The 21,561-nt window shown below is 37.5% G+C and overlaps 1 protein-coding gene across 1 annotated transcript in view; it reads right to left on the reverse strand.

The window, feature by feature from the left end:
* Nucleotides 1-21,561, reverse strand: part of LOC102916148 (uncharacterized) — a gene marked incomplete at its 5' end in the record, with an annotated part of 285,360 nt that overhangs the window by 59,518 nt on the left and 204,281 nt on the right. The window contains 2 exons of the mRNA XM_006972859.3: nucleotides 6,259-6,418; nucleotides 21,138-21,301. Of these exons, the coding sequence (XP_006972921.2) occupies nucleotides 6,259-6,418; nucleotides 21,138-21,301 (324 nt within the window). The remainder of the gene's footprint in view (nucleotides 1-6,258; nucleotides 6,419-21,137; nucleotides 21,302-21,561) is intronic.

Here is a 21,561-nt window from a genome sequence, read left to right on the forward strand (position 1 = left end):
ATCTTGATCAGAAGGCAACAGCAAGTTGACTGAAATGCTGGGTGGTATCCTGACCATAGGAAACCTCAAAGTCCACCCCCACAGTGGCAAACTTCCTCCAACAAGGCCATACTCATTCCACCAAAGTCACATCTCCTAATCATGCCACTGACCATGATATTATGAGGACCAATTACATTCAAACTCCCACACTATCCATTGTTGCAGCTGGGAAGAAAAGGCTTCATGTCCAAATTTGCTGTCCTATTATATTCCACCATTTTATTTGTTTCCCCCTTTCATAGAGAAAAGCCTTAGTGTTCCCACTCTTGAGGCTCATTAGCAACTAGCCCACCTTGGCTGTCATCTTATTTTTCACACTGCCAAACATAGCATCATAAACCAAAGCATCTTGCTCACCTTGACTTCAGATGCTGCTATAGATGAGTTCTGCTTTGTGCAAGTGCCCTAAGTCTGGTTATACCTGTGCAGTTGACTTGTGAACAGTGACAATTGTCTTCTCTATACACTTCATTACTAAATAAGGACAAGTTTATTTCTTAGCTCCTTTTATTAAAATATTACTAATTGTACATAACCTTGTTAGTAACTTTTTTGAAGAATGAGCTAAAGATGCCAACCAATTGTATTTACTGCTCCAGTGCACAAAAGTAGTAGTTCAGCAACATCTACTGAATGAGATGAGGGAACTAGGTTTGTTGCTATGCATGTGTGTTTCCCTGTGCACATTCACCTGAGCCCAAGATGATTCCTTCTTAGAAGATCTTTCATACTTCCACACAACCATCTTTGAACAATTGCAGAAACACGCAACAATCAAAAGATCACCTTTATCAAATGCCTGTGGTTGTGTGAGACAAACATAGATATTGAGAAATGGACATTTTAGATCGTATGCTTTCCAGTTTTGCTCTTGAGTATATCTCTAAATTTTCACACTATTTTCCCATCACATACAGCTGCCTTTCACCTTCCTTTCCACATAATACCCTGCTTTTTTTTAATGAGCTCCAGTAGCCTGTGTTAAAGTGGTAGTTTCTTTAAGAAAATAATTACAATGTAAATGAGTCTTCAACAAATAGTAAGGCACATTTTGGAATTGAATGGTTAGGTATCAGAGCTTTGCTTCCTGATACATTTAAGATCATTACATAAGTTTAACCATAGCTATTCAATCTACAAACCTAGAAATATCATTCTTTCTGATGCTAATGAAGGTCCTACGGCACAAATTTATTAAAGGTATACGTTTGCATGGGATAATAATTGGGTCGATAATATTAAATTCATAGGCTCATTATTTAATTGCAAGGGCAGATTATGAATACAGCTTCTAAAATGTATTTTAATGAAAAACACTACATCCTGACCTAATCATATCAACCTTATGCTATCTAATTAAGGATGCAAAAAAGTCATTAGAGTTGCAAAATATTAGTTCCAGCTCCATCAGGCTGCAAGCTGCCCCTTCATGAATATATATACTTTTTATTCCATGATAAATAGTTAATGAGGTAAAAATGACAAAATTTGCATGTAGGCAAATTAGTTTAATAGAATGATGTCTTTTCTGACTACTGAAAGTGACCTTTCCTTATCAAAAAAAGATGGCTAAAAGACTTTGAAATTATCATCTTGGTTGTCACTGAACAAATGAAAAAGTATATGAATGAAAGTGCAAAAATTATAAAATTCAACAATGTTAAGTTCTTATCATAGTGTCAATGTGCTCTGTGCTTTTGCACTTATCAATTTAATAAAAGGAAATTAAGCATATTATAAAGTGTCCATTTGCAGTGCAATTTTTCCAGCACATAAAAAGGAGACTTGTATTCTTAATAGTGCTATGACAAAACTGTAGATCAAATTCGAGAGTACAAGAATTCTAGGCAACAGTGAGAAAGCTGTGTAGGTAAAGGCACTTGCCACCAAGCCTGAAGCCCTGAATTTGATCCCCTCAGGGCCCACATGGTGGACTGAGAGAATCAGCTCCTGTAAGTTGCAAGTTATACTCTGGCCTCACATGCAAGATGTGGCACTCATATGTATGTACACACTAAATAAATAAACAAACAAATAAATGAATGTCAAAAAGAATCCTAGTTTATGGATTTGAAATATTTTTATATTAAAATATCTCTTCAATTCTTAATTTGGTATCCTAGATTATAGATAATTGTTCTCAATTAAACTGGCTTTATATCTTGAGATTAGCATGTCAGTTGTTCAACAGGGCAGGCTGGTTTCCTTGCTAAAATAGACTAAACAAGCAAACATAAGACAATGTAAAAATAGTAACATGAGAAGTGAAGTGTAAGGTGTCACAACACAAGTATCCAGGGACCAAGCGACATAACACACAGGTCAAAGATAAGTCTATAAATTTATTTTAAAATTTATTTTTGTCATTTTCAATCATATGTATGTGTATGCTTCTGTGTATATGTGATATGAGTGCAGGATCTGGAACTGGAGTTACAGGAAGTTGTGAACCACCTGATGTGGGTGCGGGGAATCACACCTGGACACTCAGGGAGAACACTATGCCCCACTGTCCATCTCCGCTGGCCTACTTTTCTTAATTTTTAAAAACCACATTTCATTCATGTGTATGAATGCACACTGCGTGCATGTGAATACATGGACAACTTGTGGGAGTTGATTCTCTGCTTTCACCATGTGGGTATCAGGGATCAAACTCGGCTCATCAGATTTGGCAGCCAGTGCCTTTATTCACTGAGCCATCTCTTCAGAGTGTCTGTGTATTCTTAATAAACATAATATTCTCAACATGGAATAACAGGTATTCTGTGGGATTTCAAATGATTTATGAAATGTATTCATTCTTATCTCTGATGGAGGATGAGTTGATATGTGTTGTAATGAGAATAGTAGATATTTATGTAGAAATACGGCCCAACTGCATCTAAGTCAAAACCTACTCTGCCATCACTTTGGTTAAATTGTTTACTTTAGTTACATTTAATCTACTTGGTTTTCTTTCTCTGCTCCATTTGAATGTGAACATAAAAAAATTACTAACACTCAAAGTTTAAAGTCTCTTCTTAAATTCTACTTTTCTCCAGCATGGATCAGTCCAAGTAATTTTATAAGGGACAATATAAATATTAATAATTCTACAGCCTCCTTTTATATTCTTTCTAGCATTGAAGCATCAATCCTATCTTCCCATTTGCTAAACAGAACCAATAAATATTCCAATAATTATGTTTTCCTCTGTCTTTTTTTTTAACTTACTGCTGTTCTTTTTGGAACATCCTGGTACTCAACTTTGGATAGCTTCCAAGTTTCTAACTTCCATGTTGTGAAACTTAATAATGAAATAAAATGCTCTTTATACATACCCTAGGCACTGTGAAATTATCTCAGAGAGGAAGTGCTCTTGCATAATTAATTTCAACTGTGTTGGACCTTTACACATGTTGTTGTAAGTCAATGAGAACCCAGGATGAATACACAGTAGAATTCAATTCGTTTTGCTTCAGTTCAAGGACAGTGAGCTGGGAAAAGTCAGTTCCACTGTTAGCTTAACTATAAAGCAGAAGTAAAGACATACCCAAGTGAAGTAAAACCACCTGCAGTTTCTTAAGCTAATGTTTAAATATCTGTTAAGTAGGCAGCAGGATAAGATTCACTATATGCCCATTCCATGGGCAAATTAAGTATGTTCACCTACCCGACTATGGTGATTTGAATGAAAAATGCACCCCATAGAATTATGCACTTGAACACTTGGTTCCCAGTTGGGGGTGCTGTTTGGGGTGGTCATGGAACCTATAGGAAGTGGAGGCCTGCTGGAGGAAGTGAGTCACTGGACATGGGCTTTGAGGGTTTATAGCCTTTCCCACTTCCAGTTCACTCTCAGATTTCTGCAAGTGGCTAGAATGTGATCACTCACATTAGTGCTCCTGCTCCTGATAGCACCTTGTGCACTATCACAGACATTTAGCCTTCTGGAATCATAAGCCAAAATAAACACTAAAGCTGCTTTAGGTTATGGTATTTATCACAGAAAAAAAAGTAACTAACATGCCCATGGTTCCTGCATATATCAAAACTTAGCTGGTAAATATGTAGCAAAGGACACAAATGATATAAAGGTGGAGAAAATCGCTCTACTTCTACATGGAGAGCTTAGTTTCAAAGAAAGAGGGAACCATGGGCATCCTCAGGTTGTCATACACACTGCACAGTCAGGTAGGACAGGAACTTCTGACCAAAAAGAAACAATTCGGTCTGGATTAAATCTGCAGAGAAGACACTTGGATTAAGAATTGCAAGAGCAGAACTGGCCCCACTGCAAAGGGTGAACTAGCTGGGGCAATGCAGAAGAAATCACCCTGGTAGTGAGGACAAGGGAGAGCTGGAGGGCTGACCAACCCTGCAACTCCCCAGGCCCACAAGCAGGTTTATGAGCTGGCCCACCCTAGCATCCACCCCATCTATCATCTGTTGGAGCATGCAAAGGGGCCAGTCCTGCAGATGCAAAACTTCAGGATCTCCATGACACAGGGCAACAACAGGATATCCAAGAGGAGACCCAGTGAGGGTCTAGCATTGATAGTGTAACATAAACCAGAGGCTTCGAAACAGACCAATGACTCTTTGCAATGAACACTTGCACATAAAGATATATGGATAAAACGGTTCACTTTATGACTCACTATATTGCACAATAGCTTCCATGAGTAGAGTTTTCCTTTTTTTTTTAATTTTTTTCTCTTAAATTTTATTTTATTTTATTTGTGGTGTTGGGGAGGTTGCAAGGGCAGTGGGCAGATACAAACTGACAGGAAATGAATGGGATTGAGATGCATGATGTGAAAGACACAAAGAATAAATAAAAAGAAAATTTAATTAAATAAAAGATTTGGAGCAAGATTCTCATCCTATCATGCACAAAAAGCTAGAGAATCGCCCTTAAACAGGAGTGTATGTGACCTTGAACATGTATAAAAGGTTTATAAAAGTATTCATATTTTTATGAATTACTCAGATTGATTAAAAGATGTTTGCTGATTGGGAAGAGGTGGGAGGGCTGAAAATGCAGGAGATGTGACTCAAAAAGTAGGTGAGAAGCAGTCAATGGGAAGAAAGGCAGGGTTACATTTGCATGTTAGGAAAGTCATGGGAAGCAGAGCAGAGAAGGGATTCCCAGTGTGAAAATGGGGCAACAGCAGGGTGAAACTACAAATAGCCAGCACAGTTCTCCGGGTCCTACTGCTCTGTCACCGTGGGCACTGAGGTCCTGCATCTATGCTGCAAAGGAAAGTAGGTTCAAAAAGGAAATCTCAGAGAGTTCAATAGGATTTGATCAGATCAAAGTCAACAAAATGAGGGCAGGATTGGAAAAACTCTGCACTTTGGTCTTTTGCAATTCAGAATAGATGAAAATTTTGCATACAAAGACCACAGAAGTATAGTTCCTTTGGGGTCCTGACACAGGTGGAATGAATGTTAAATTAAACATGTCTGAGATAGAGTTGGGCTGACCCACAGGAGTTAGCTGATCTTTGGGCTATCCATTGGAAAATATCAAAATAAGCTACTGGGCTATATATTTGGGGACTGAAAGGGGAGGTGTGGCCAAATGTGTATATTTGCCAGCCCTTAATATGGCAGGCAATACTTTGAAAGGAGTTGATCAAAGGCCTATGTAGAGTAAGAAACAAGAAAAACAGGTGCACCAACTCTAATAGCATGGAGATAGAAGAGACTGAGGAAGCAAACGTCCAGTGCTATCAAAAGATTTAAAAAAAATTAATGTCTCTAGAAAGAACCTAAGAAAAGACTTTAGGGACTCACTAACAAAGGTATCAAAAGACTATCAGACTATCAGAGAACAGATTATTTCCTTCCTCCAGCCTACTCAAAGTTCCATTGAACCAATCCCTCGTGAACAAATTCCCTACCCCCACCTTGCTTTGTGCTCCTCATAGCTTTTGTATAGATTTAACATATTCACACCCACATCCACATGACACACATGTGCTCACATGCGCGCACAATACATATATCTGCGTGTGTAGAGTGTGTGTAGTGTGTGTGTGTGTGTGTGTGTGTGTGTGTGTGTGTGTGTGTGTGTAAAGAATAACCTTTAAATTAAGAATCACCTCACTTTGACAAACAGATGTGGTGTCGAACAAGATAATGAGCCACTTCCAGAGCAACAGGAGGAAAGGCGGAGCTCGCTGAGGTGGGGACAGAGGAGTTTCCGTCAGCTTCACACCAACTCACCTTCCTTCTCTCACCATTGATCCCTCTCCACTGCTCGGACCTTTTTACGATGTAACTCAGCTCCTGATTGGAAATTTCCAAATCATACGGTATGAAGAACGTGGCTTCATCACTGTAGATTCTCTGAAATGCATCTAGTATCCAAGAGTCATTGTACAACCTAAAAAAAGAGGACTTCTTGTCTGGGTTCACATTTCCAAATAATTTTTTAAGCAAGTAATATTTTTCTTATCATCATTTGTTTATTCATCTCATTTGTCCCATTATTTTTTTTCAGAAATTGTTTGATGATTACATTTCCAGAAATTATTTAAAAATCTTTTCAGCTACATATTCTAATAAAAAATGCAATGTGAGTATTTTTGCTACTACTTTCTATAAACCTACTGACTAGTTTGTGATGCAGAAAATTAAGAAATATTTGGCCATTGACTGTGACTGAACATTCAAATTAGGTAAATATTAGGAATTTCCCTAAAGAAAATTAAAAGTGGATTCACTTTTCCTCCATACATTAATTTTAGAATACCCCTCCACTCCATTCCACCCCCACCTTCCTCATGCCCTATAAATTCCATGACACTGGTAGGTAAAATCTACAGGATTATTTTGGACATTAACTAAGTCAATGTTCAAGAACATCTTCCATTAAATATCACCAATGACAGAGAAAAGTAAATATGTACACTAGGCCTAATCCATTTTGTTTTGTCAAAACCCAGGGTAAAATTAAAACTCTGAAAGAATGGCCTGTTTATTCTTTGTCTTTGGGTAGTTTTGGCTCTTCTTACATATCCAGAACTAATTTCAGTAGAGGTGTGTTGGTAGCCTCTAGGCTAGACCAAGCTCCCTCATGGTCAGTGTCAATTTGCTAACCCAGGAGAAGTCTGAAAACTAACTGTAGTATAGATTGGACTCTAAAGCTAGCTATTTGACCAGATGTCCTCTGCATTTGGACCACTTGTAAATTTCTGAGAGGGCCCCCATCTGCTACAAAAATGAGCTTCTGACTGTAGGGTACACAATGGGAACATCTACAACCCCCATGTTTAAGTCTCAGAGAAAACTATGAAAGATGGGGACATAAAAATTGTAAGAGTAAGAGAACCAGGGCGTTTGCTACAACATAATGTCTTCTTCATGTGTCAGGGAAGCTAAACCCATGATATCTCACCAGTATGGTTGTCTAAACAAGGTCAGCACAATGACAACAACATTTGATACACCAGTGTAGGTAGGGGATATCTCATAAGGCTCTACTCCTAAATGAAGAGCTACAGGCCATTAAGGGCTGCTGAGAGAGGGAGAATTGTTCTCCTTTAGGGATAAGCCCCTTATAGTTTATCCAACCCCAAGAGATCAGACCTAAACACATGTACATATGAGCAACACTATATATACATATATATATATATATGTGTGTGTGTGTGTGTGTGTGTGTATACACACATAATGTGTGTAATGCTCACATACATGTGTAATAATTGTAATGAAGAGGCTATGAATTTGAGTAGGTGCTCAGAAGGAATTGGAAGGGGAAGAAGAAAGTGAAATGATGTAAATAAAATACTCATGTATGAAATTCTCAAGAAAAATATACTTAGCCATAGTACAGAAGTGCCTTTTGAACATTCCAATTACAGAATTAGAAGCATTTTACTTCAGTGGTCAGAAAATAAATAAATACATAAATAAATGTCAAAAAACATTCTAGGTTGTACATTTTTAATATTTCTACATTAAAATACCTCTTCAATTCTTAATTTGGTATTTCATATAATTGATAATTATTCTCAATTAAACTCATATTGTATATGAGATTAGCATGTCAGTTCAACAGAGCAGGGTTCCTTCCTTGCTGAAATAGACTGAACAAGCAAAGATAAGAAAAATGGACTTTAAAAGAAAAATTATGTCCAATGTTTCTTTTATTCTCTCATGTTGACTCATGTTATAGCACATATTTCCAGGTTGTGGTGCACATGCCTTTAATCCCAGCATTCGGGAGGTAGAAGTAGGTAGATCTCTGTGAGTCCAAGGGCTGCCTAGTTTACAAAACAAGTACAAGGGCAGCCAGGCTACATAGTGAGACGCTGTCTCAAACAAACACATAACACTTTCATTTAACTACCTCCAATTTGATTCTTTCTAATATAGTAGCATTGTTGTTTTTTTTAAACTGAACTTCTGCATAAAATCTATGAGTCTGTTTCCTTTTTCAATGACCTTGAATTCATCACAGGGCTGGTTATGTAGCCTGTGAGATTGCATATCTACATCCTCTGTGAATCAAACCCAAGATTTTACATATGCAGCATAGATGCTTCATCCCAGAGTTGCAGCCCCAGCCAGCCTGACTCCATCTTGGAATGCTTCCACTGTTGTGTTATGCTCTGATTTGAGATTCTGGCCCAGCCATCTGAATGATTTGCTGGTTGGCTTCTTAATCAAGAACTATGCTTGACCATTCTCTTCTGCTTCTTCAGTGCAAGGTACATCTATCTGTTTCCATGGTAATTTAATGCTGTTATATTCCTGTAAACTCAGTGTTGCAAACAGTTTCTATATGAAGATTTTTAAGTGCAGGATTATCAACAATGCAATTAACTTTGAATTAATTAGGAATCACAGTCCTGTTTCTGCTGGCTTCTGTTCCTTTTGCCCAGAAAATGTCTGTCTTCTTTTTATTTCTCTTTTATTCCATGTGAAAGAATAATTATGTAAACATCAAAGCTTGGATCTGTAGGACAGTTAACAAATGTTTTGACAGAGAACAAAATGGCATATTGGAATATGGAAAGCTGTGCAAAGATTAATTGCATTTTAGTCGTATTTAATTTTTTTCTTGCCATTTTGGGTGGCATTTTCCAATGTAAAGCTCTATGATGTGTTGTTAATGAGTCAATTTACAAACCTTTATTAGTTTTCAGCGTATTTTACAGCTCTACAAAGCCAGTTTACGGAAACAAGGAAAAGACACTTTGTGATTGCATATGTAAATAAAAATAAATAAATAGAAACCTCATGGTTATATAATTTTTGGTGATATAATCATTTGTACAATATATCACATATCCAAATATGATTTTATTTTTTTATATAAGTACATTTTGTCCTCTGATATGTGTCTTAGAGTCCATTTTTTAGGTTCTCTCTAAAAAAGCTGATGATACTAGGAGTAAGCTAGGTGAATTTCAAAAGGAAACAAACAAACAAACCATGCAAAATAGTTCTAATTTTATTTTTAAAATGTGTATTGGTGACATTAGCAAAATAAGAGAAAACCTATTCTGTATGCTCCATTTTAGATGCATGTGTGTGACAATCAAGTTGAATGATATCAAATGAAAGATACTGGCTCCCATTGGGCAAGAAATGGAAAGAGCAAAAGCAGCCATGGAAGCACTGACTAGTGGACCTAAGGGAAGGATATATATTTTTTAAAGTGTTTTTGAAGATTTGAGGTCTTTAAGAGGGAGTTAATTTTTCTGACATTAAAAAATATTGCAGCATTATGTGACGATCATTGACAACATGCATTTCCTTTAACAATCCGACTTTTTAATATGCCTGAATTTTTTGTATCTTAAGTTATTTATTCAAAATGTAATTAAAAAGTGAACTCCAGTCCACCTGTCTGCAATGCCTTAGGCATTATTGTTTGAAGAAATAGGTCACATACTCTGCCACAGGTGCTGATGATGGCCAATGAAACCAAGTAATTTGCCAAGTCCTCTGCCCTATGCCCTACATATGCAGCAATTCAAGCTTGCTGAGTGGCAGAAGCTACTGTGTTTGTTCACATCAGAATGTGGGTCATTTCCAGAAACCTAATATGTGACACTTTTTTCAAAGCTTAAAAGGACAAGTGTGAATAGCTACTGGACTACTTAAGGGTTATGAGAAAAGATGAAGTCTGTGACTTTAAACTGCTTGAGATATAAGTGTATATCTATATCTTACTCCACAAAGGGTTGTCATTTTACATACAAAGTGGTCGCTGTGTGTATGGTGTGAGGGCTTTCTGGAGCCATTACATTAGGACAATGCAGCGAGGACTCTGAACAGACAGCATACAGTCAGTTGGCTGAAATCCATTCTTATTCTTACTGCATGCTGAAATGCATGTGGTCTTTAGTGGGACTGTCAAATATCTTAAATGAGGAGAGCATGGCAGCCAAAAATTGATATATAAGGAGATGGGTTCAGCTGGGTTTCTAGAAACCAGTGAGTACTCATAACTATGCTTAATAGTAAAGGAAATTCATCTGGGTCTGATTTGGAATCATAAATAGAAGAAAGCAAAAATACCCAGAAAGAATGAAGAAGAAGTAAAAGGGAAACAGAATTTCAGAAAAAGAAACAAATTCAGAAAATAAAAAGGTACCCACAACGGAAAAAATTCAAAATGCCTCCCAAGTGCATTTCCAAAGAGAGAGAGCCATCTCATGTGTCTAGACATTGGGCCAGTATTTTCAGCATCTGTGTGATTTTGCAGTGTTAGAAAACAATCATCCTCACCATTCACTCTTCAAATTTTCATTCAGTTAACACGTATGGCTTATATGTCCTGTTCCAGGAGTTGTGATGAATAGATGCACAGTCAGCAGGGATGGGGTAAGGTCAGGATTCTAGGCTTGGGAAGGTACAGGGCCAGAGAGCCCAGGAATCCCCACCACAGTCTATGCAGGCAAGGCAGAGACTGGCTGAGGGAGTATGTACTGTAAGATGAAGAGGAGTAACACTTGAGGGTATGCATACTCCACATTTGCTCCATCTGCTCATCTACTGGTGGACATTTGGGTTCCTTACAACTCTTTGACTTATTGTGTGCATAAAGTAGCACGGCATGTGAGCATGCATTTCTTAGCTCTTCAGCCTTCATTCTCTGGGATCCATGTGCAGAAATAGGATCAGAGATCATATGGAAATTTGTCTCAATTATTTGAGGATCCTCCACCCACACGTTTATGTAAGAATAGCGTTGTTTTGTGTTATTACCAATAGTGCACCAACAGTTCTAACTTCTTCACACCTCTTTCAGTCCTTTTTCCTTCTATGCTTTTGATAGTAATGGTCCTTTGATGTATGATGTTATTGCTCATGGGGTTTTGAACTTCATTTTCCTCTTAATTAGTGATGCTGAGCATCAGCTCCTCCTCTTCATTGCCATTTTCCTGTATTCTTTGACAAAGGTCTCTTTAAGTCTTTTAAGGAATTTGAATAATGTTACTCACCTTTTCATTGTATCGTTTCAAACATTTCTTATGTAAGTAACCAGGATATTATGTAAAAACTTTTGTTATTTTTTTCCTGTTCCATATCTTTTACTCTATTGTTCCCTAAGACAAATACAAGTTTGTAAGTTTTATGGAGTGTAGTTTGCTTACTTTAGATCTTATCACCTGTGCTTCTGTTGTCATATTGGGAGCTCACTGCCGAGAACAATGCCCTGCAGTGTGAGAGCTCTCTCCATAAGACAACTCAAAGGAAATGCGACTTTTAAAAATATCTATACTTGGGAACTCTGAGAATACTATGAGAGTTGTCAATGCATTTGGTTAGACTTAGGATTCTGTTCTTTCTAAGGGCCAGTCTGGAAGGATCAGCTCTGTTAGTGTTAGCCCACACTGACAGACACTCCTCTGAGGACACTGACACATCCCATTGTGTAGGTAGAGCTGATTTAAGATCTGTTCCAGGGCAACTCACCCTGTAAAAGCAACCAGAATAGTAGCAGTACTTTCTCTAATTAAACTCACTTTTTGAAATTTAGCCATCAGGAAGTGCTGATGAGAGAGCTGGTGTCATGCCCAATGACAATGACAAGGAAGAGTGCTGATGCTCAAGTGTCGGACCCACACCATGCAGCACAGTTCCCTCGCAAGTGTGACCAACATCAGCATCACCAGGAAGTCATCTGCAGTGCTTAGCATGCGAGCATGGCTCATATTAACCCACTTAACAGATCATTAGTGGGAAAACATCACTTGGGCAGGGAGGCAGAGCAGAGGGCTCAGATAGTTGAATTGAGACTCAGAAACTCCAAGTTAGAGAGCTGTCAAGGGGAGAGTTAGTGAACGTTCTGCCTCTGTGGTTAGTCATCATTTGCCTTGGTTGTTTGCCTTTTTTACATGTATTAACTCAATAACTGTTGCATCGCCCCTATTGTAAACATATGGTGCTGTATTTTTTTTTAAGTAGATAGGGCCAAATAGTCAAACTGAGAATCTATTCTTATGACTTTGTTAAGGTGACTTAACATACAAGAGAGCTGTGATGTGCACCAAACGCTTCCTCATATGCTGGGTGGAGGACCAAGAGCTTTTAAAGTGAGACATCCACCACTGAAACACACAATTTGACAGTTATAGGTCATGTAAAAGGAAAGAGGGATCTTCGTCCTATAAGAAAACATGTATTTATTTATGAATTTGTAAATTCAACAGATTTTTGTATTCCAGATGCTTCCGTTTCAGCAGAGGAGAGAAGACTCAAATGCGCTGCACTTGCTCCTCAGTACACAGATCTCATATTATTTTGTCTGTCACATTTTACCTGGACTAGTTACAGGGCATTAAAGTGCACAGCACAGTCAATTCAAAACCTATTGTTTTTATGCACAAGTCACTGTCCTCAGTTCTTAGCAGAAAATGAAGACACTTGTGCTGTTTAGCTCTTCTGTCATTTAGTGATAAGGTTGCTGAAATTTTCAGGAAGAGTTTTTAAGAAAAGAAAAATAAATCCAGAAACAGAAGTAGGATGTGATACTGCTCCTATCTGATGCTGTCAGGAGCAAAAGGCTACTGTGAGAATACTTGTTTCTCATGCTCATGAGCCCAAACCAGCTCAAGCCAGAGAGCAGACCACATCAGTCTCCTCCGGTCTTCATCCTGATAGACACATCCTCCTGACACCCACCAACCAAATTCACATGCTCTGTGTACTCTATGCATGTTATGAAAGGATAAACACTAGCCAATTGTTTTAGTTTCTTCTCTTCTGAGACCATAGAAACAGGCTAATTTAGCAGAAATCTGTTCACCAAGAGACAAATTTACTAATTAGCCATTTAATCTTAACTTTGAAACTTCTTTTAGACTAACTTTTAGACTTCAGCTGTTTCAGTGATGACATTGATAAAAGTTTTATTTTCTCCTTTGTGTTTTTTGGTTTTTCGAGACAGTGTTTCTTGGTGTAGTTTTGGTGCCTGTCCTGGATCTCGCTCTGTAGATCAGGCTGGCCTTAAACTCATAGAGATTGGCCTGGCTCTGCCTCCTGAGTGCTGGGATTAAAGGTGTGTGCTACTGCCGCCTGGCTCTCTCCTTTGTTTTTAAAATAGTGTCTTATGAAGCACCAGGCTGGCTTTGAACTTCCAGCCTAGGATCACTCAAACTTGTGGTGAGGCTCCTCCTTCAACTTCCCAAATTCTGAGGTTACAAAAGTGCACATACCATGGCACCCAGCTCTTCAAATGCCTTAACTAAAGAAAAAAGCCACATGGAGGGATATTCAGTTTATATCTTTCCTGTTCCTTGTAGCTCTCCATGAGGACAGGAGATGAAGACTATCTGCTGTAGACAAGACAGAAAGGAAGCCAGGGCCAGGATGGATGTGTTTCCCACACCAGAAGACTAGGGGGTCTAACAAGTAGAGACAGAAAACAGCAAAATGTGTGTTCCCACAGCAATGAACAATTTTGATGACACTCAGATTACTTAGAGAAGGGGTTCTCTGATGCTGTGACCCTTTCATATAGTTCCTCATGTTGTAGTGACCCCCAACCATCAAACTATTTCATTGTTACCTCATAACTGTAGTACTACTGTTATGAATCATAATGTAAACACCTGATATACAAGATATTGGGTATGCAACCCCCAAAGGGGTTGTGACTCTCAGGTTGAGAACCACTGACTTGGATGAACAATATAGAATCCAAATATCAGAGATATACTTATTCCTATGCAAGCGTGTTTTACTGGGCATAGTCTTGGTAAATCAGGATTGAGAATGGTGATGAGCCATGAAATATTTTTAGGGTTACATTACCTACTGAAACTTTATAATTGTTTTCATAAAGATGATAAATAATATTTTGCTCTAATTAAAAAAAACACTGTAAAAAAGATTGATCTATAAGAGAGAAAAAAATTTTATTATCATACATATGCCTCAGACGGTGAATAAGCTCATGATATTTTCATCAAAACTGGCCCTTAAATTACTTTATTCTAAATTAATTTTCCTAAGCAGCAGCTTAAACTTATAAGGTTATTTGGACCTGTTAAATCAATGATGAAGAAGACATGAGCTCACCCCCAAATTAATTAACTTAATTACTAGTGTTTTAAATTTGTGTACAGCTTCCAGGAATCTAAATGCTTAAATGAATCTAACTTACATTTAAGTCGTGAGAGCTCATTCTCTGTATAATATTAACAAACATGTAAGTGGCCTGCAGATCTTTGATATTATTCATATAAAGGTTTTACAATTAAACTATGCAAACAATGTCTGCTGAGACTTCACTTGTTTGCTGCAAGGCTAAACACTATGAGATAGGGACTGACTATGAAAGTTTAATAAAATGATAAATTTTATAAAAGAGGCTGCAGAAAGGGGAAGCTCATTCTGTAGTGCACTGAAAACACAAAAGTATGGATTTAAATTACTTTATAAATCCAACAAGATAGAATGGCAAAGTAACTAATATTTTAATATTGCATAAAATCAACAGGTCAGGAAAATACAAAGATAAAAAGGCATTCTGTTTAGTCACTGACACTATCTACATAAAAAGAAGTGTGCATGGCTTACAATTAGGAATTTTATTTTTTAAAAAATTGAATTGCATAGGGGAGAAAAAAACAGTTGTAAATTTTTACATGAGGAATTATTTTTTAATTTTTGAGTTATTTAAGTAAGACATAAAATTTGTGATAAAATCCTTTACTGGTGGTAAACTTTAAAATATCTTACAGTTTCATTCGTTTAGACAGGGCCTTGCTTTTTCTTCCAGGCTGGCCTGATACTGTGTAGCTGAAGCTGTCTTTGAACTAACAGCAATAACTCTTGCCTCAGTTTCTTCAGCACTAGACTTACAGGTATGCATCATCACTCTCTGCTAAATATTTTTATTTTAAAAGTCAAATACAAATTATAAGGCAATTAGGAAGTAGAGAAATCATCTGCTGAAACTATAAGAAAAGGGTTATCACTGGTACTATATGTGGGACTCATAACTTGGTGAGCAAAAGGATTTGGATGATAGAAGAAAGGCAAAATAAGACATTTGAAGAGCAATTCACAAAAAGATATGAAAGAGATGAATGAGTAATAAACATATCGAGATTGTTTAGTAAGTAAAAGAATGCATATTTAGAAAAACAATAGAGTTATGGCACTTCTATTAATGTTGTGAATATGCGCAATGGTTGGCCTCTCCTACATCTGCTACAGAATCACACACCCATGAAAATTCCCTAGATGAAAATTCCACAATAGTTATCAAATGTCTTCAGTACATTCCATCCCCTCAACTAGTATGTGTGAGTTTCCAGGATCCTATTCAAAGACTAATTAAAATGTGGGTAAGGCCCTGTGCTTTCGTAGGTTCTTCAGGATTATTTATAAGATGCAGAAAAATGTGAAGCAATCTATTGTTCAGCAATAAAATATATTTAAATATTTTATTCTTCTTATTCAGAATGCTGTGTAAAATGGTATAGGCATTAAATGTTGGAGAACTATGTAAAAAATGTAAAAATGTTTGTCATACATTAAGGTGAAAATCAACACCTGAACTGTCCTTATGGTGCACAATTTTATGCTTATAAAATTCAACAGACAGGGCATAAAAGATGGAAATAAATATTCCAAAGTTTAACAGTGCTTTCTTCATCTAGATGATGAAATTATTGGGATCTTATAATTTACTTTTTTATTCTTTTTAAGTTTCCATTTTTGCCTATATAGCATTTATTCTTTCAATAATGAGGAAAATGACACATTTTAATTAAAAATATCAAGCCCAAATAATTATACTTATTCTTGAGGGTCTTGCACAGAATCGAAATTTTTGTTGAGTCAATTCTCTCATTGTAATCAGAGGGAGTGGGAATTCTTTTGCTACTGAAACACTTCAGTAACAAATAAATCAGACTCCTGGAGCAATGAGAGCCAGTCACCCAATCTCAGCAGGGTCCAGTCCCCATCCTGAAGTGCTTCCAATGGTCAGAGCTAAACCAAATTCTCTGTCAACATCCAGTGTCATTGACTTGGTCTCCTTTGTGTTCCTACAATTCCACCTGTTATCAGTATTGTGTTGCTAGCCCTGCACCAAAATGCCAGGAGGACAAGATCATTGCTGGTGTATATTGACTAGATGGCAACCCTATCAGTCACCATGCACACATCTTCATTGGCACTTTTCACTAAGACAAGCTCTAATGACTTCTGCATCGCTTTACTAAATCTATGTGAGAAACAAAACAACAAAACTCTCCACTTTACTTATGACATGTATCTGAGAAGTGCTACCTTTAGAGAACTGGTCTATCCAGCACTATGCCATTGCAGAGAAAGATCTTTTGAAAGGGTGTGAGGAGAGATTGTTCAGTTGATGCACTGGGTTGACTTATTTACTCGAAAACATTGGCTTCTAAAATATAAGTAAAGCCTTATTTGGAATTTCTGAGCATGCCCAGGTCTAACAGACTAGGTTAGGCATAGAGGCCAATAGAGAGTAGGGTTAAGGAAATGCACCAAGGCTCATTTAGCTGATTTCTTCTAGGTCAATTGTAGATGAAGTGCACATAAACCATCCAACTTGTCCTTTCCCCTCATCAATTTCTACCTGTTAACTAGCTTCCCTCTCCTCCAACCATATTTCTCTACAGGGTGATATTTGTGCTTTATATATCAAATCAAATTCCACTCATTTGGTGTATATATTATGTGCTGACTTTTTTATACTTCATAAGTAATCTAGATAATTAAAATATTGATGTCAGATGAAGAGTGTAGCTGTAAACATTTTAACTGAGAAGAGAGTCATTGATGTGGGAAAGAATGATATGTAATATTATCTTGTAATTTTTAAAATCACAGATGTATAAATTGCATGACCTACTCTTTTATTTCTTTAACTTTTTGGAAGCTGTACTCATTTTAAATAATAGAGTGATTATTCATGTGGATCCTCGTACAAAATCCATGTTTGTGTGTTATATTTTACCATGTTATACAAGAAGAACTCTCATTATCTAGCAAGTGAACAATTTTGCTTGGGGCCACATTACAAGTGGGTGCTCAAATGTAAACTGAATGGTCAGGGAAGACTTCTTCCTTTTCCCAGGAAAGTAAGTGCCCTAAAAAAGATGACATACAGCGCTTATGACATGTCAAAATACAAACCAGCCCTGGGTCAAAACAACACAATTCCCCCTGAAGAATTGGAACTTGGACTTGAGCTATGTTAGGGACATAAGGGCCACATCAGAGGATGATAAGTCCACTGAAAGGAAACTTAAGTGGGAGCTTCATTCCTCAAGCGATGGCTATCACATGAGAACCCCCACTTCTCCAATCCTCCAAACATCTGCAGTTCACCAGTACCTCACTCCCCTTCACATCATGAGCCAACACCTGTCTTCAGGATGCAAAGATGTCTGTACCTATGCTGTACCTGTGTCTTCAGATCCTTTAGTCAGCAACCTTGCTTGGGTGTTCACAAACAACCAGAAGATGCTCTTCCCTGTGCAATTTTGATTTCTACATAGAAATGGATTCAAATTTCATCCATATATGCAGGATTTCTTTTTCAAACTATGTTTCATTTGTGTACAGCTTTGTCAGAAAACAAAAAGTAGACAAATACTGGCCATTAGTTCTCATTCAGTGTTGAGTGTTTCTCCTGCACTGCATTGAAACTCAAGGCTTCAATTGGGAAATCCTTAGTCAGGATTGATTTCTTTGTCCTTTACCCTCATAAGTTCCTGTAGGATATGTTCCTTTGGGAACAACAAAATATCTCAAGGTTGGGGCCAGAGAGATGATGCAACTGTTGCTGCTCTTGCAGAGAGTTCAGTTCCCAGAACCCACATTGGGCATCTCAAAATGACCTATAATTCCAGCTCCATGGAATCAGACACATTCTTCTGGACTCCATAGGCACCTACACACACACACACACACACACACTAAAAAAGTCTTTAAAAACATATATTAAAGTCAATCTGAATAGAAATTGTCTGAATAGTTGTCTCCCTTAGACACTTTATGTGTATTAATAATCTACACCTTATGTATTGCTTCAGCCACCCCTCCCATCTAAAACCTGAAGTGAACTAGCATCATTGTTTTCACCCTCTCCTTTTAGCCCCGACCCCAATTCTATTCCGACCCCTACCTACCTCTCAAGTGCGCCTCTGCTTTCCATTCCACTGTCATTCTCTTTGGTTAAGGTTTGGATATCCCTTGTTCAGATAACCACAGTGACTGTTTAGTGAGTCTTTCTTGCTCCCATCTGCCCCTTCTATTAAATCCAACCCTCTTTCTACAAGTGGAATGATTTTCCTAGAATAAAAGTCCTTCCCTGCCTTCATTTTTCCAAAGAAGAATTCAAACACTTGTAGCATGGACAAAAAAGCCTCTGATCATGTGATCTGTAACATTTCCAATCTAAGTTCATCTAACTCTGGCATGTGGCAATATTAAAACTCTACAAACACAATGTTTCATACTTCCTCAAAACTGTGTGACATTTACCTCTTTTTCTTTTTTGCCTTAAATTATGCATGCCTTTGTCTTTCTTCAGACCAAATCACATTAAAGCATCAAAGAATACCCAGACTTCCACTGAAGTCTTTGGCTATTACACCAACCATCTTCAAACTTGCATTGGTTTCTAGAATGCTCTACTCCAAAAATTATTATCTTAATTTCTTACGTTGTTTTTTTATAAACTCTTGGTAAAAATATTTAATATGAGATCTACCCTCACATATGCACAATACATTATCATAATTTATACAAACATTGTTGTATGACATATTTCTACAATGTAATCATTTGAAATAATATACCTGTTAAATGGCAATTATTTGTTTTCCCTTTCATCAGTCCCTGAAAACCATCTCTTTACTCTGATTCTTTGGCTTTGATTGTTTTAGACACCTCATCTCAGGAGAATTATGAGGCATTTGTTTTCATTTTGTTTTGTTTTCTGTGACTGGCTGTTTTTACTTAGCACAAAGTCCTCAAATCTTACCCAGAATAATGCACATTGAAATATTCTACTCATTTTTGTGGCTGCAGTATTTCACTGTATATGTTGATTATTCATCATTTATTTCTTTACTGACAGATGTATAGAGGGTTTTCACATCTTCATCTGAATAGTGCTCTAATGATTTCAATTCTATTTGGATTTATATCCATAAGAGAGATTGGAGGGCTCTATGACAGGAGCATCAGTATAAAAACCAGCCCAGGCCACTACAGTTGAAGAAGGATCCTGCTGTGGGATGCCTTTCTGTATGCTGTGAATATATTTTTCTCTCATTGGTTGACAAATAAAGTTGTTTGTCCAATGGTGAAGCAGAATAAGGTTAGGCAGTACATTCAAGCTGAGGACAGAGATGAGGAAGAATGGAGTCAGGCAGAAGCTATGAATCACCACCAGGAGAAGCAAGATGTGAGAGAACAGGTAATGTCATAAAGCCACATGAAAAAACATAGATTAATAGAAATGAGTTGAATAATAGGAAAGAGCTAGTTAATAATGAGCTGAACCATAGCCTATACAGTTTGTAATTAATATAAGCCTCTGTGTGTTTACTTGGGACTAAGTGGCCTCAGAACCAGGCGGGACACAGGAAAATCTCCAGCAACAGGATCCAGGGTAACTACACAGTGGTTAGCTGATCTGACGATATCTGACAAAATATATTAGGGAACATGTGGCCTCTTTATTATGTAACATTAGAGCAGCTGCATACTCAACAGCAAAGGAGGTAAATGGACTTGCATTTTATACCATGCACAAATGTCCATGAAAAATGGACATTTTTACAACCAAATCTATAAAAAAATAGAAAGAAACCAAAGGGATAACTTCATGAAATTGATCATAGCAATAAATCCATGGGTTTGAATTGATGCCAGAAGCCAATTAGACATTTCATATGGCTTTGAAAGGAACTTTGGAGCAGGTTGTCCGACTGACAAGTATCTTCAAGGCATGGGAAATAGTCATCAGACAATACTTTTTCCTAGTATTTTTTTTCTTTCTTGTATTTATTGATTTTATGGTGTTTTCACATACATATGTACACACACACACACACACACACACAAACACACACACACACACACACACACACACACACTTTGCTTGCTTAAATGACAACCTGGTAAAAAACAGAACATCTGAATTCTCATGACTAAGGCTGGATGATTATTCTTCTCTTGGTGATGTCTGAGCAGATGGGAAGTAGGAAGAGAAAGAAAACTGGAAGGGGAAATAGAATAGTCAGTGTCATTCCCAGGAAATTTCCTAGAATTTCTATGTGTGTCAGAGATTACTCTTGGCTTCTGTTAGCCCATTATCTGGAGAGACAAGAACAATGATCCACAGGAAAATCAGGCCTTTTCTCCAAAAGTCATCACGTTTTTTTGCTGTTTTGCATGACAAGAATTGTACATAACTAGGGGAATTTCTATCTGAATAGTTAAATGGTTCTAATTGCTTATCCCTCCCTTCATTTCTTTCTTCCTTCCTTCTTCTCTTCCTTCCTTCTTCCTCCCTCCTTCCTTCCTTCACACCTCAACTTCAGGACCAGAAACTGAAGAGCCCGGAAGTGGAAGCGCCTTACCTGAGGCAATACAAGTACAAAATCAAGGCAGAGATAACAAATAGCAGAGTATAAAGTGCCACTGTGATGACGACACCGAGGATGGCTGGGTGCTGGGTTCTCACAAACATCCAGTAGAGTTTAGCTGCATCTGCGATGGCAGTGTCCCCATTATGTGCAAGGCGCTGAGAAAAGGAAGCATAGATTGAAGTAAGGACGGAGACATCATCATGTCAGATGAATTTGAAGACATGAAACTCTACAGTACCATAATTTGTTTCTAAATTAAATCTTGTAAGGACTGGAAATTGAACAAAGGACAGAGAAAAGAGGCTGGGTTTTGCCTGCTTGGTTTAGCAGATTTTTCTCATTTTTCCCTTCTGAGGCTTGAACGTGCATGCACTTGACGTGGAATTCATGAAGCAAATGGCATGTTTTATTTATG

This window comes from Peromyscus maniculatus, chromosome 5, assembly GCF_049852395.1.
Source record: "Peromyscus maniculatus bairdii isolate BWxNUB_F1_BW_parent chromosome 5, HU_Pman_BW_mat_3.1, whole genome shotgun sequence".
Taxonomy (NCBI): domain Eukaryota; kingdom Metazoa; phylum Chordata; class Mammalia; order Rodentia; family Cricetidae; genus Peromyscus; species Peromyscus maniculatus.